The sequence below is a fragment of the Molothrus aeneus genome, chromosome 25 (assembly GCF_037042795.1).
Source record: "Molothrus aeneus isolate 106 chromosome 25, BPBGC_Maene_1.0, whole genome shotgun sequence".
Lineage (NCBI taxonomy): Eukaryota > Metazoa > Chordata > Aves > Passeriformes > Icteridae > Molothrus > Molothrus aeneus.
In genome coordinates, this window is record NC_089670.1 from 2,823,639 (window position 1) to 2,838,791 (window position 15,153).

General features: G+C 37.4%; 1 protein-coding gene across 1 annotated transcript in view; it reads left to right on the plus strand.

Moving 5' to 3' along the window:
• The window catches only part of B3GNTL1 (UDP-GlcNAc:betaGal beta-1,3-N-acetylglucosaminyltransferase like 1), a 108,480-nt gene that overhangs the window by 21,190 nt on the left and 72,137 nt on the right, over nt 1-15,153 (plus strand). Inside the window, exon 6 of the mRNA XM_066565789.1 lies at nt 9,141-9,236. Within this exon, the coding sequence (XP_066421886.1) occupies nt 9,141-9,236 (96 nt within the window). The remainder of the gene's footprint in view (nt 1-9,140; nt 9,237-15,153) is intronic.

Here is a 15,153-nt window from a genome sequence, read left to right on the forward strand (position 1 = left end):
TTCCATGTTATTTAATTCCAACAGTGTTACCCTCTGAGAAGTCACAAAGATTTTTGTTTCAAGGAGAGAGGGGATGTCAGTTGGATCTGCTCTCTGCTTGCCTTGTTGCTGGATGCTGCCAGCAGGCCCTGCTCTGGGCATGCTGAAGGAGACTCACTGGACCTGGGAATGATCTTGAAGACACTGATCTCAAAGACACTTTGAGAACTTATAAAATAACTAAACTTTTCCTCACTGTCTCCTACCTCAGTGAGAAAACGGCTGGAGTGAGAATATGGGCAATAGAAATAAAGAACATTTCCTTTTGTTTTCTCTGGCTCAGTGGGAGGTGAATCAGTGGCAGTGTCACCACGAACACCTTTCTATTTGTTGTGAAATTACAATCCTCTGTCTCAAGCAGGTAGGATACCTGGGTGGGTGAGAGAACATGAATATACATTTGCATTTGTTCAATGAGCAAGTCTCACTATTTTGCATCTCTAAAGCAGATTTTTGGCATATTCTGTAGCTTGGCTTTAGATCAGGAGCAGCAGTGCCTAAAGCCATTTTTATCTGTTGATTATCTGCCTGTGTTCACCAACTGCCTGAATTCTGCATATCTTTGATGGTTAATGTGGCTCTGAGATAGTTGATGGGATTGAGTGAATTGAACAATTCCTGGCTGGCACTGGGAGCTGGTGGCTCACAGACCTGTTCACCTGCCCTGGGAGAGCTGAACCAAATATTGCACAATGGGCCAAGGAATTGGAGAAAGCAGCAAATGAATGAGAGCTGAGCTGCTCCTTTCTTTAGGGCACAGCTCTAGGCCAAAGGCATTGGCTGCTTCCCTCCCACCCCTGAACTTCACAGATTAACTACATTTAGAAGTTAAGAGGATTTTTTTTCCCCTTTTGGTCTGGAAACATCTATTTTTCAATTCTGAAAGTCATAATTTAATAGATTTTTTTCATGTCACTGTACCCTGTGCTGTTCTGCTTGTTGGGACCTGTCACACCTTTCTGCCACGTGTTAGATAGCAAGACTGTTTTTTCCTTCCTCCCTCCCTTGGAGAGTGCTCTGCTTACAGAGGGCACTAGTTTGAGTCATATGATTCTTTTCTTGTGGCTAAAATGATCAGATCCACTTGATTCTGTAAGTTTGTGGTGTGAAAAGACAATGAGTGTCTGTGAGGTTTGATTAAACTGCCATAAAGCAGAACTACATAATGCTGCATGTTACCTCTCTGGGCTCCATTTCAATTCAGTTCTGTATCTCTATTTAATTTGCATCCTTCCTGTGTTCAGCGAGGTTGTTGGTGATCTCTCATTCTGTGTCTTCAATTCTGAAGTCCAGATTTTACCATCTCCCCTTAAATTCTTTGTCCTTCAGTTGTGGCATATAGCTTAGCAGATTTTCCTTTGATAAATGCTTTTATTTTGGACACGAAGTCGATTAAAATCTTCTTTGCATAGAACTTAAATAATCTTTTTTTCTCCTTAGTTAATTTAAATAATCTTTTTTTCTCCTTAGTTAATTTGCAGAGCTCTCCTTGTGCCTCCCTTACTCTGCAGGATTGAGACAGATCAGTGGGAGCTGCTCGGGCCTGTCCCAGCAAGCTCTGCCTGTAGAGGTGAATTTTAATATAAGAATTAATTCGTCCAACAGCTATTGAAGAGACATTCATTGAGTACTGTCATGTCTTGGATGACAAATCCAATTTGTTTGCATGAACCTCTTGGCAGGAATTGGCTCCACTAAAGGGGCTGAGTAGATCTGAAGAGGGTCTGGTCTGTCTTTGGTATGGACAGCAGGAAAATGAGATTATATTCCTGAGGTGATTAGATGCTGCTGTTGATTGTCCAACATTTTTTTATGTCCAGAGGAATATTTTCATGGACTAGTATTAATTATTCTGGTCAGCAGAATTTTTTTTATATTCATTTCCCTTTTACTGCAAACTATTATCAAACTACCAAGTCTTGTACATTCTTCTCCAGCATATGGAAAATATAATTCTGAATTAAGGCTACCCAATATAGATACTTATAAAAACATTTATAGATTTCACTTCAGGAAATTGTCATTAGAGGCTTTTTAAAGGAATTTATAAGTATATAAAATTTATATATATATATACATATATATATATATATATATTCAATAAGTAATAAATAATAAATTAATAAGCAATAAATAACTTTTATTTTTATATATAATATATACAGAAATAAAAGTAATTATTGTTTATAATTTATTATTTATGATTTTTATTAATTTTATATCATATATAAATAATTTATTCTTTTCAATAATCTTCTCTCTTGGTTTGGAGAGTAGAGACTAAAGCAGCAGTTGTATGAAGGTTTTGTCAGAAGTGGTGACATTGGAGTATGTCTAGAGGAAAAAATATGATTCCTTTTCTTTTTTTGCACTGGGGAATATGAAAATTCTGTCTTTGACCATGTGAGAGTATTATTTTTACATTTTTGGTAATTAGGCCTTTCCATGTGCATCATCCAGATCTGCTGGAATTCAGCTGTGTCTTTGCTTTTTATTAGGCAGCTTCCTTAAAGTTAGTTTTTAATTTGGTATTTATGAAAAAAGCCACAGAACATTTTCAAAGTCACGATGTCAGCCTAGGTCTGTTCTACATTTAATCAAATAGCCCAAATGGGAAACAGCCCAACTGACACGACTTTGTAATTAAATTTGTGTTTAAAATGCCTCCACATGCCAATAACACCATCAAATGATTGTGATTACTGGAGTTTGATATTCATGAAAGACTGACTGTAATGTATTTCATTCATGTCAACATATTTCATTTTAAAAATTATGTCTGAAGCATCAAATGTTTGAAAATCAAGATTCCCTCCTCCTGGCGTTCAGACATTTTGCTGAGGTGATAACTATTGCAATCCAATCAGACTTTGTGAAGCTACAGACAAAAGAAATTGCTATCTCTTCAATGATATTTACTTGGAGTTTTCCCCAAAATGTCATGTTCAAACTTCATGAATTCACACGTGTGACACCATCTTTTTAAACCTATCTGTGCTGTGATGCTCTGCTGGGCTGTTCTGATTACACCATGACTTCTTCTTTTTAATATAAATTCACTAAAGAAGATTCAGACTTCCTTGGTTTTTGATTACTCTCGTTTTCTGTGCTGAAAATAAACATGTAACATCCTTTTGTGGACTTTGGACTTGAACCAGGGTCAAGTAGAATGTGTAACAGGTGTTCTTGAATATGGATTGCTCCAAGATAGAAGCATCTGTGGAAATGGATATTCATCTGACCTAAAGGCTTCTTTGGGGAGTCAGCAATATCAACATATTTTATAATTTCTAAAACATGTTTTCAATGCACCAGGGTGTATTTTGTATATTTACACCTAATGCAAATTAACTCACAGGTGTCATGTTTTGAAGAACAATTTCCTCCCTTGGAAATGATTGGGAGAGGAAACACATTTTACTACCTTCTTCCTGCAGTATATACTTCTGGGAAGATTTGAACTGCATAAAAATATTTCTCTAGTTTATTTTTCCTTTTTAATTGCATTAAATAGTGATCACAAAATCTTTCTTAAAGGAAATTACTGCATAAAATTACTACAATAAAAATAATTGAAGTAAGGTTTGGAGACAGCAGAGGGGACATCTATCTTTCCTTAAGACAAAAGATGTGGGCTTCATGAACTAAAGCTGCTCTTAAACATTCAGGATAAGGTAACTCTTATTAAATAACTCTTATAAGAGTTATTTCATACAATTTATTTATAAAAAATAACTCTTATTAGCTTTTTATTTTAGGATTTTGCCATCTGTGGGTTCTCATAAGGAGGCATACTGGGGAAAAAGGTGTTGTGCCCTTGAGATAATCCTCCCTATTTTACTTGTTATTTGGATAATCTTTCTTTTCACTGAACTTTATCTAGGATCAGATGTTATGATTTTCCTAATTACAGCATCACTAAGTACTTAATGACATTCTCTTCAAGGAGGTTTACATCATTCTGTCATATTTCTAAAATGAAACAGAACACTGCACATTCTTCCTCAGAATGTAGAATCAAGTTCTGTACTTTGTATAACCTTTGAAAGTTGCATTTATTTTGTACAGAAAAGCCATGGATTTTTTCATGCTAAAATGGATATTTTTTCAATACCTGTTTCAATACTAAAGCTCCTTAAGAGAAGATACATTATATGAAGAACTCCTGGGTGTGTTTGTACATCCAGTGCCCACTGCCTTGTGGAGAGTTTATGCTTTTGCCTGTCTTTGTTCATTTCCTCTTCTTTTAAAACAAGGGTGGAAAATATTGGGATAAAATTGAAGACCAATTATTTTTTCATCCTCATTTCCTCTTTAGTACATAGGCTGCCTCCTGAATAAGGAAGATTGTTTGTGGTAAAGGAAGCTGTAGTGATTAAAAACTCAAAAACACCACATCTGCAGAAAACGCCTTGGTTTTAATTATTGCCGACTCATTTAAACTTTGTTTCCTCTCTCCCGCTTCCTTTTCCACTTCAGTGTGCAAGGCAAAACATAAAACTCCAAAATGATGAAACTAAGAAACATCTCCACCTGACTGTTGCATTTCAGAACCCACTGGTGAAAGCTGGGACAAGTTCTGACATGTCTGACTGGGTACAGAGTGCTGGGCTGTGCACACGTCAGACATGGGACTGAAATTCTCTTTTTTCACCTCACAGGACACTTTTGTCCCTCACAGGACAGTGGCTAGAGGTGGCTCTGAGCAGGATTTGGTAATGTGTGTAGTAATCCTGCCCAGTTCCTCTGAATGTCAGCATAACTCTGAATTTACTGAATGTGCTCGTTGGATCTTTATTGCCAGGGTGCTGTGACCTGGAGACCCTCAGAGTTATTTTCATCACTATTGTTATTTGTGCTGCTTTAGCTGTATCATAATCCTGTTGTTCTGGCTTTACAGTTCCCTAACTCCTGAAGATGTTCTCAATGCAGTGGCATAAAGAACATGCCTGTGGCATTCATTCTGATAATGTTATTTAGGTACAATTCATTAGTCCACTCCTAATTTTGTGAAGTGGTAGAGTTATTACAGCAGAGAGACTCAGGTGCCTAAATACAGACCAATAATGCCATTTTTACCCCTGTCTGAGACCATCTAGACAGGACTGGCAGATGCTGGAGGCTTTTGGTGAAGCAGTAGATGAAGCAGTTCTGTAGGGCCACAAACTGATCCTGCATGTGGCCACTTCTTCCCCACAGAGCTCACTTCAAGCCACTTCTGTTTATAAAATTTACTTGTGTTGCCTTTCAGTGTATGTATTTGTTGGCACTTAAGATAAATCCCTTATTTTGTGCTTTTACTGTTCTTCCTATTACTGTTTCTTGCTGTCATAAAGGATAAATTCTTTTATATTTTTTCCAGAGACACCAATGCTAATTGCAATTAAATAAAAAGCTAAATGACCTCTAAGTTACCTTTAATACATTAAAAAAGTAATTATCTCTCTAGAAAGCAAATTACCTTGTTGCTGTGGTAGCATAAAGGATTTTCTGCCCTGATGAGAATTTTACTTTTTCCTGAACTGCCATTGTCCTTTGCTATGAGCCAGAAATTTCTGTTATTCATTGTTCATGGTACTGCTTCCTATACAAATAATATTAATATTGCATTTCAGCAAGTTTCCAGTTGGAATAATAATTTTTAAATAAAAACCATCCTTGCAGCACAGGATAGATGTACATCTGACATGACTTTTGCAGGTTTTCATCCCTGTGATGTGCTGTAAAAATAATAATAAATAGTAATAAATGCTAATTGCATTTATTGTATATATTGCATAGTTTAATCTAGGTACAGGTATGTGCCACACTCCAGCATTTGTAATAATAAAAACAAACTTGTCTAATTAGATCAAAAATTAAAACTTGGATGAATTCTATTTTTGCATAGAAACAGATACTTAAAATAATGTTTCTAATGCAGTTTGTTGGAAGGACTGAATGGGTGAAATACACCCAGAAAGATTTTTATCAAAGTATTTTAAATGTCATGAGAGAAGCAACAGCGAAAAACTTTTCACTTCAATTTGAAAGCTCTAAGGAAACATTCAGTGAATATAAAACCTCTGTGAGGCATGGAGGAAATGGAACCCGTGTGCAGTTGCTTGTGCTGCCACACCTTACACAGGGGAGCTGCAGGAAACTGTTTGTGCTGTAAATAATCTGATTTTCATTGTGTGAAAGAAGCTGGTTACACGAGCTGGGCTTTGCAGATGCTGAATCAAAGGCTCAGCTCGGTGGTGTTTATCTTGCAGGCACAAGTCAAAAATCCCAGTCACGTGTCAGAGTCCCATGGGGAGGGAATGGCACAGCTGAAGTGCACAGGGGTAGGGGATTTGCTGGGCTGAGGATCTGGAAATAAACTTGATTGCACCGTGGCAATTTTCACATTTGTCTGCAAAACAAACTTCTTAAAAATGATGATAAAAGTGGCTTTGAGTGGTGCTGGTTCTACAAATGAGAAGAAAGCAGCTCTTAGGGCAGAGGGGAGTGCAAACACAGCACTTCCTACAGCAGTTAACTTGGTTAATGAGCTTGCAGCTATTCTCCTTTTGTATTCCAAAGTTACATTTCCAAAGATTGTGCTCCAAATTATGGCTAAATTCAATGTAACCCATTGATTTTTCTCACTTCAATACCAGTAATTCCTAAATAACAACTTTATTTGATGAGGATTTTCACCTAAATTTTTTTTTTCATTCCAAAAGGCTCAAAGCATTTTAAGACCTGAAATACAGTAAGTACTGAACCAGTGTGATGAGTTAAAATTGAGAGAAGTAAATTGGAGCATGCAGTGGAATTATCTGTGTGGCTAGATGAAAAAGGAGGGAATTTTGGCTGAGACTTGAAGTCAAACTCTAGAAATTACAAACAGTGATGTATAATCCAGAAAAGAGCTGTCCAGGATCCAATTTAATGGCACTTCTGCTGTCTGCCTTCACCTCTCCTCATGTGTGTACAGATAATTGATCAAATCTGTTCCGTTTCCTCTTCAAGTGTGAGGAGTTGGGATTTGAACCAGTTGTTCTTGGACTTCAGGGAATTACAGTCCTTTAGCTGAGCACCTGGATTCAGCATTTGCTTTAGTTTGCTTAAATTACCAACAGCATTTATGAAATTATCAGTCTTCTCAGAAATGAATATAAAAATGTGCAACTCTGTCCCCTGCTTCTAATTTAAATTTCAAGCTGCCAGGAGAGAGATGACTGCACTTCCTACTTGGCTGTAATTGAGAACCAGGTTTTCAGAAAAGAAATTTGAAATTCTCCTTTTTAATATCTCACCTTTTCAAAGTTCTTTGTATCTGCTCAGCTTCACTGTGACTCTTTAAATAAAGAAACTAAGTTTCCATCTTGTGTTGTTAGAGAATAGCTTGAGATATAAAACAAAGGTAATTTTTCCCTTTTACCTTTTATGCAGTTTTGCAAGTGTCTTTGTAAGTTAGAAAAATCTAGGATAAGTAAGAGAAGACTAATGAGGGCTTGATTCATGAATACTAGAAAGAGTTCTATTTTTAAATAAAAACCATCCTTGCAGCACAGGATAGACCTACACCTGACATGACTTTTGCAGGTTTTTATCTCTGTGATGTGCTGTAAAAAAACATCTCTATGAACTCTTCTAATTGATATTCAGTGTAAAAGAATTTTAGGTTAACCTTCTGAAAATATCTTAGTATTACTTAGCTGTAATGTGAGGGTTAAGTTAGGATGAAGCTGAAGTTTTCCACTGTAATTTGTTGTCGTCATTGAGGAAACATTTCCTAGTTCAGAGACATTCTGGTTTATTCTTCTGGGATAAGCAAATAACATTTTCTTTTTCTCCATGCTTGTTATTTTGATTGTATTTAATCATATTCTAAATTGTGATGTTTCATTGCCAGCAGTCCCCCAGCAAGATCTTCTTATGGTGTTTTTGTTCCCACATCAAAAGTACTCACAATTGCACATGCAGAGCTCTGGCCTGGCTGTTCACATTCCTCTGCAGTTTAAAGCTCTGCAGAAAAAGATACCTGGAAGATTTATTAATGCTTAGGGTGGAAAATAAACCAAGGGAGTTTCCCACCTGTTCTTGAACAGAACTTCTCAGAAATTAGTGTTCAGAAACACTGAAAACCTGTGGTGTTAGTTCTCAGTGGACAAGCGCAGCCTCAGTGGGCATCACCTTAAAAATCAGGAAGAGAATGGAGAGTTACAGCATGATGGGAGTGCAGTAGTTGGTATAAAACAGTTGGTATAAAACAGTTTATACTTTGCATGAATAATTAAGTCCTGTGGTACCCTGCAGGTTTTGTGTAGACTGCAGATTTCAGGAAGAGCAAACAGCAAATTTCTGTCCAGTCACACTCCTGGGGTTCTCCTCAGCTTTTTCCTTGTCTAATCAGAGATCTGTGAACAGTTCAGTGTTTCCATGAAATTGCATTAATATGTGTCTGTGCATATATGTGATCCTACTGATATTCTTTGAGACATACTGGAAGCTTTCTGAACACCTACTGGCATAATAATATTAAAATTCATATTTAACCCCTACAGCTACAGAACAGTATTAGATTTGGAGATATTGCTCACATGGGTGGACGGTGCTTCAGTGACCAAATTAAAATCAGGTCACTGATTTTAATGTTCTGTCATGAACAAAACAAATCAGAATATGAAGGGGATTTTGCTGATTTTATATTAATTAAAAGTAGTAGGAGGCATTATAGGTTATGGGACTGTTGGCAGGATCGTCTGGTGTTACTCAAGTTCCACTTTTCATTTGCTGGAGTAACTTTTGGTTGAAATTTTGCATTCTACATGTCTGCCTATGGAAAATTTCCTTTGAAAATTTCAACCAAAGTGATTCCAATATTCCCAAAAATGAGGTTATTGGAAAGATTCTCCTCAGTGTTTCCTAGAGACCTTTAAAGTCTGTAACTATTTACCATTTGAACAGAGCCACTGTACCATATTACCTTATGAACCCAAAAGGGAGCTAGTAAGGACTGTGTAGGTAATTCCTGGAGTTGCCACGTTCTGAGTGTTTGTTTTGTGATACTGTTTTGTTGCCACGTGGCTGTACAGAATTTAACCTAAGGGATTTGTGTAATTCTGCTTTAGATTATTGGTTGCCAAGTCAGAAGAGAGCCACTGGACTCCACTGAACGATACACTCGCTGGATCAATGGCCTCAGCCAGGAACAGCTCCTTACACAGGTACCTCTGCTGCAGCTGGGTCTGAAACTACAGAAAAACAGCATGACAGCTTCATGTGGATGGGCTTTTTTCAGTCCATCAGTTGATAGGTTATTAAGGTTATCAGATTTAAACATGGTTTGTTCAAGAGAAGCCAAGGTTGTGGTGCAGTGATCATTACAGAGCAATGGCCTCACCCTGAGTGAGAGTGACGGTTTCAGGTTTGGAGTGAGCCTCACATGTCTCACTGCTGCCTGTGTTAGCTACATATGCTTTCATGTTCTAAAATTAAGGTTTTCTTTTCAAAAAGTGGATTTCAATACAAAAGGGGGAAAAAAATCTTCCTTGAGAATGGTTCTTCTCCCATCCAAGGTACTGACCAGTCCTGTATCTGTTTAAGTTTTGCTTGGGATCATTTTAAAACAGCAGTTCTGCAGGCATTAAACATTGAGCTCATTATACATTGTTTGTAAGTGAGATGCATCTTGTGCAACTGAAGATGACAGTTTTTGGCATAAAGAACAGTTGTTTCATTAGGCAGGAGGCCAATGCTGAACTAAAATAGAGACTAAAAGAGACTTTGGCAAAAACAAGTTAAGCTGTGGAAGAAATCAATCCAGCTTGTGGAGGAATGTTGTACAGAATATAAGAAATCTAATGGATGGTTTGCAGAAAACATCCCAGCAGGCTTTGAGATCCAAGTATTGGGGTTTGGGTTTTGGGATGCTGTGTTAGAAAGACATTTGGTTTTGATTTCCTTGAATTTAAGTGGTTGAAAAGATTAACATATCCTTATTTGTTAGACTTCATTATAAACTCCATTATACCCTAACTCCAAAAAACCACTGACAGACCCTGCTATGGTCATTGTAACACAAGGAGTAATCTACAGACCTTGTTTTAAAATCACCAGTGGTGGTACAGCTCCCTGTAATTCACCAAGGCAGAGTAATTATAGAAAAAGTTACCCAAGGAATATTTGGATTTGCCTGTGAGTGTGGCACTAGAAAAAACACAGATTTAAACCAGTGTATTTATCTGACAGCATCTGGATCACTGTTCTGGTGAAAAGAAAGAAAAGCTTGAGGATGTAAAAGCTTGTCCTACACAATCTGAAGTGTTTCAGCTAAATGGCCACTTGGTCTTTGATGAAATGAGTGGAAAATTAAAACAAATATTCTGATTTTGAGATTATGCAAAAAAAAAAAAACACAAATAAACAAACCCAAGAACAAAACCAAAAGCCTCATTTTAAATAAGATGGGAGTCAATGTGTTCTGGAAGAGATTATTTAATATTTTGTTTCCAATAGTAGGATGCAAATGTGATGACCTGGGAAGTCCCTTGCAATCTTGCATGCTACTAATACCTCTTAAAGCCTTAATAAATGCATTATTTTTACATATAATTTAGAATCACACAATTTACAGGTAGATTAGCAGTTTTGGATCAAACATTGTGTTTGGAACCAGCAGAACTTGTGATATTTAGTGAGTGTAACAAGATGAGCTTCATAGATTCACACTATTTGTGTGTTCCTCATTATTTTATCGTGCTAGCTGTTCTCCGCTGAGTTGAATGCAGAAACAGAAGTTCCTCAAAGACAGTAGATTTCTGAGAATTCCATGAGTGTCTGAAGTTTTGGAGAAATTATGCTGCACCAGCTCCAATTCACATGTTGGTAAACACTACAGACTCCCCTTGAGGGAGATTTTAGGTGCCCAATTATCAAACTTCAGCTGTGACACAAGCCTGGGGCACCTTGGCTTTTCCAGCTTTGGAGCTGAAAGAGCTGCTTGGTTTCTGTGAGCATGGGGCACTTCTGCTTTTGTAATCTTCTGATTAGAAATTCACATAGGGGGATAATTATTTTGCTTTTTCTTATTTAAAACAGTGTGGGACAGAGGAGGAATTGGGAGTAAAAGTAAAACTTCAGTTGTACTCTAATAATTTAATCAGGGTATGAATCAATTATCTAAGGTCCCACTCATCTATCCATATCATATGCTTTATTCTGTGTGTATGTGTTTTTTTAAACTCTCTTCAGTACATAAACCCCAAAAAATCTATAATGATGGACCTGTGCTAATGGATTTGCAGAACCTCTGAGAGGAGCAGTCCTTCAGGGAATTGAGGAAAATTTGTTTTAATTTACAGCACATTGTAAATTAAATAAATCTGCAGCAGATTCCTGTAGTGAAAGCACATTTAGCTTTTTTTTAGCTCTCTCTGTACTCAGTGCCCAGCTCTTTCCAGTCACTTCTGCTGCATTTCCACACCATGCACATGCAGATTATTTGTGCTGGGAATGGGGAAACCAAGGGACCAATTCCAAAAGGAGAAAGAGCCAATTGTCAAGATCAAGATCATGTTGTTTATCAGAATGTTTATGTTATTGATCAAATAATTTCCTGTGGCCCTGGATTGCTCTGCTGGGCAGTGCCCAGAGCCAGGTTTGGGAGCTGTGGTTGGAGGCAGATGTTTTGGGAAGTGCCTTCAGACACCTCTGGGCTGGATGCTGGGTTTTTTGTTTTGTTTTGGTTTGGGTTTTTTTTGCTTGAGTCAATACCAGATTTTTGGATCAAATGTCCATCCCCGGTCCTCATGCTGAGAAGATCTTTCAATACAAAATGCTGCCAGCATTTTAACTTTTCCCTTAGCCCTGGCCTCTTGATGCTTACTCATCCATTAAATGTTTCTCTAAACAATTATACTGTAACATTCCAAAGATACTTTATGGTATGCATGAAATTTCAGAATATATACCCCAGAGAGTGTGGTGGGAGTGAGAGAGTACAAAGAGAGCACGATGTTGAAAAAGCTACTTTTTAAAAGATCAATATTTGCTTCTTCAGTGTTATCTTCTGCATAAATGACAGGTGAGCAAACCACACTTTTATGGGCGTACTGTTATAAACCTTAAATACATGTGTTCTGGAAGACTTGCTCTTTTTGGCCAAGAGTAAAAAAAAAACAAATAAAAAAGGATAATTGTAACTGTTCAGTAAGTGCAGATCACAGTGACAGGTACAGGAAGAAAATGAGCAAACAAATTAAGAGAACTGGCTGTTTTGATGTTGAAGTAAGTGGAAAAAATGTAGATTAAAACTAATCCAGTGGGATATCTGAGTCCAAATTGTGCTTGTAAATGTGCCCGAGGTTTGATCGTGCAGCCCTTCTTTTACACTGGAAATGTTTACTGGGCTGTGTAAGTGAAAAGTTCTGAATGGTTTTAAGGTTGGATTAATTGCACAAATATTTATGCAAGTCATTTTTAAGGACTGTAAGTGAAAGAGCTGAGTTCATGGCCACATCTGTTAAATCACTCCTTTGGGTTAGTTTAGTCTCTCAGCCTGTGAAGTGTTCTGTTCAGCCTGAAGCACAATCCCACCTCACCCACCATTTTTCCTCCTCAAAGGCAATACATTTCCACCCTTTCACGTGGTTTTTGATTTAGGAAGCAGGCAGCAAACTCAGAGTGACTCCTGAGGAGCCTCCTGCCAAAAGGAAGGGCCTGTGGGTGATAAGGCTGGACTGGAGATAAATAACTCATGTAGATAAATAAGTGTCTGAGAAAGCCTCAGTGACCCTGGATGACTGTGTCTGTATGACTTCCTGATGATACATGCTGGACTCTGCAGGTTATCTTGGAGCTCTTGGTGTTGGATAAATCTGGAAATTGTCGCAGGTGATCTGTGGTTCTTAGCAATAATCTCTGCCAACCACCTGAAAGAAGAGCAGTAATTAACATTTCATAGCACACACATCTCTGTGCTCTAAAAGATGCCTGTTACATTTCACTGACAGCTTTTAAAGCTGTGCTTTTCTACTTACTAAGTCTTCCTAATTAGGCTTTAATTAATATTTGATAAAGATTCATGCTACAAATCAGCATTTACTACAGATGCTCATTTTGGAAATAGTTCCAGCATTGTGGTGAAGTCAGAGTGTGCAGCTTGTTTTAAAGGCAAGAAGGACCTGACAGCACAGCTGGACCTTTTCCTTCCATCAATTCAGTGCACTCAATATTCCATTTTCATCATGTGGCTCAATAGGGAACTTCTCAGTGGTCAGAAGCTGGTAGGAGTAGATTGCAAGTAGGATGAATTTTCCAGGTGGACCAAGATTGAATATCTCTGGCTTACAGCAGCTGTTTTGTCTACCTGCAGACAGAAAATTCCACTTTTTTAGTCCTTGGGTTGGCTGTCCATGTGTCACAACTGAAATAATAATCAAGGCAGCAATCTGACAGTGGATGTATGCAATGCCTGTTGTCTGGTTATGTTAGTAAAGGCAAAAACTGGCCAGAGGGAAAGGCTTTCTTACTTAAGAATGAATAAAACATGAAAAGGCTGATTGAAATCCCCTCTGCCCTCCCCCTCCCTCCCTCCCCCAGCTTTGCCACTATTAATGGCTCACTTGTGTTTGTTGTCTTTCAATAAAGAGATACTCAACACTTCCTTGGGATTTTTTTTGATCATTGTTTCCTCTTCCTTGACCCATATTATTTAAAAATGTGGCATTAATAGTGAAACCCTGATGTTTTTCTGCTGAGTGAAAAAGCCAAAGTTGTTGGTTATTACAGCAGATTCCAGCAGTAATCTGGAATGGGTATTTGTATGGGATTGAGCCTGTACCATATTTTAAAAAAAAACCCAACTGGCTGCTTCCTTTTGTGGTTGGTTGATCCTTGTTCTCCTCTGGAGGAGAATGAACCAAAGTTTCACAAGCTTGACAGTGTTTATATTTACATGTGAAAATACATGTCAAAGGGTTCATGGAATTGTAGAAAGTTTAATGAGAAGTGGCTTAGCCACATCTGTGAACTCAAAGCACAATTAGAACTTCCCAGTGAGGCTTTATGAAAAGGCAGCTCAGGGTCACATATTTTGAACTTAGAAACAGGTTTGCTGGAATTCAGAAATCTATACAGCTTGTGCTTTGTGTGTGTGCAGTTTTGCATGAGTTCAAAGGTGTCCCATAGGGGAAGGAGTCTTAAATAACTCGTATTTTTCCTCTTCATATCTTGCCTGATAATTTGCATGATTAAACAAGGCTGGAATGTGGCTCATAATACATGATAATGTTAAAATGGAACAGAAATATTGTAATATAGTATAAAAGGGACTTGTGATTACAATACATTTGATTTTATTCCAAAATGCTCTTGATGAATGCAGCATTACAGCATGACGGATTCTTGTATGGCAGAAAAAGCCTGATATGACTTTGATGGACATAGAAATGAGACTGGTAGGAAACAGCTATTTCTCTGTGAGCTATAATTTGTTCCAGCTGATAATATTTTCTTGTATTTTTAGTAATTAAATTTTAATAATTTAATTAATTTTAATAATTAATGATACCAATAAGGTTTTGCATCCTAAATGCCATTTTTATAGACATTGGATGTAGGAGATGGACAGGTAATGCCAAGTGTAAAGGAAAACTGTCCAGGACTGAATTTTCAGAAATGCATAATTGACCTTCCAAGTTACTATTGCCATTTATGTCTCCTCAATACTCTTGAAAATTACTTTGAAAAATAGGGCAAGATGTTAAAATAAATTGAAGACAATTTGTTAATTTAGAGCTGCATTAAGGACATGGGTGGAACTAACTAATAACTTCCAGTTTCTGAGTGCTCCACTTAGCTCTTGTTTGATCTGCCATATTTATCCTGTTGATGTGCTTGTGCTGACTTCCAAATAAACAGCCCTTAAGCTTCACTTTGAGTTTCAATATCATTGCCTTTTATAGTTTAAGGGACTATACTTTTACCTCTTTTTGAGGGACAAAATCCAGTCTTTATTTTAAAGTAATGGATAGGATATTGAAGTAGCCCTAACTTTTTTTCCTTTCAGAACAAAAAGCCCACTCTAAACAGGCATTTCCAACTCAGTGATGTTTATTTTTCAGTTGGTTGTCCATATGTGGG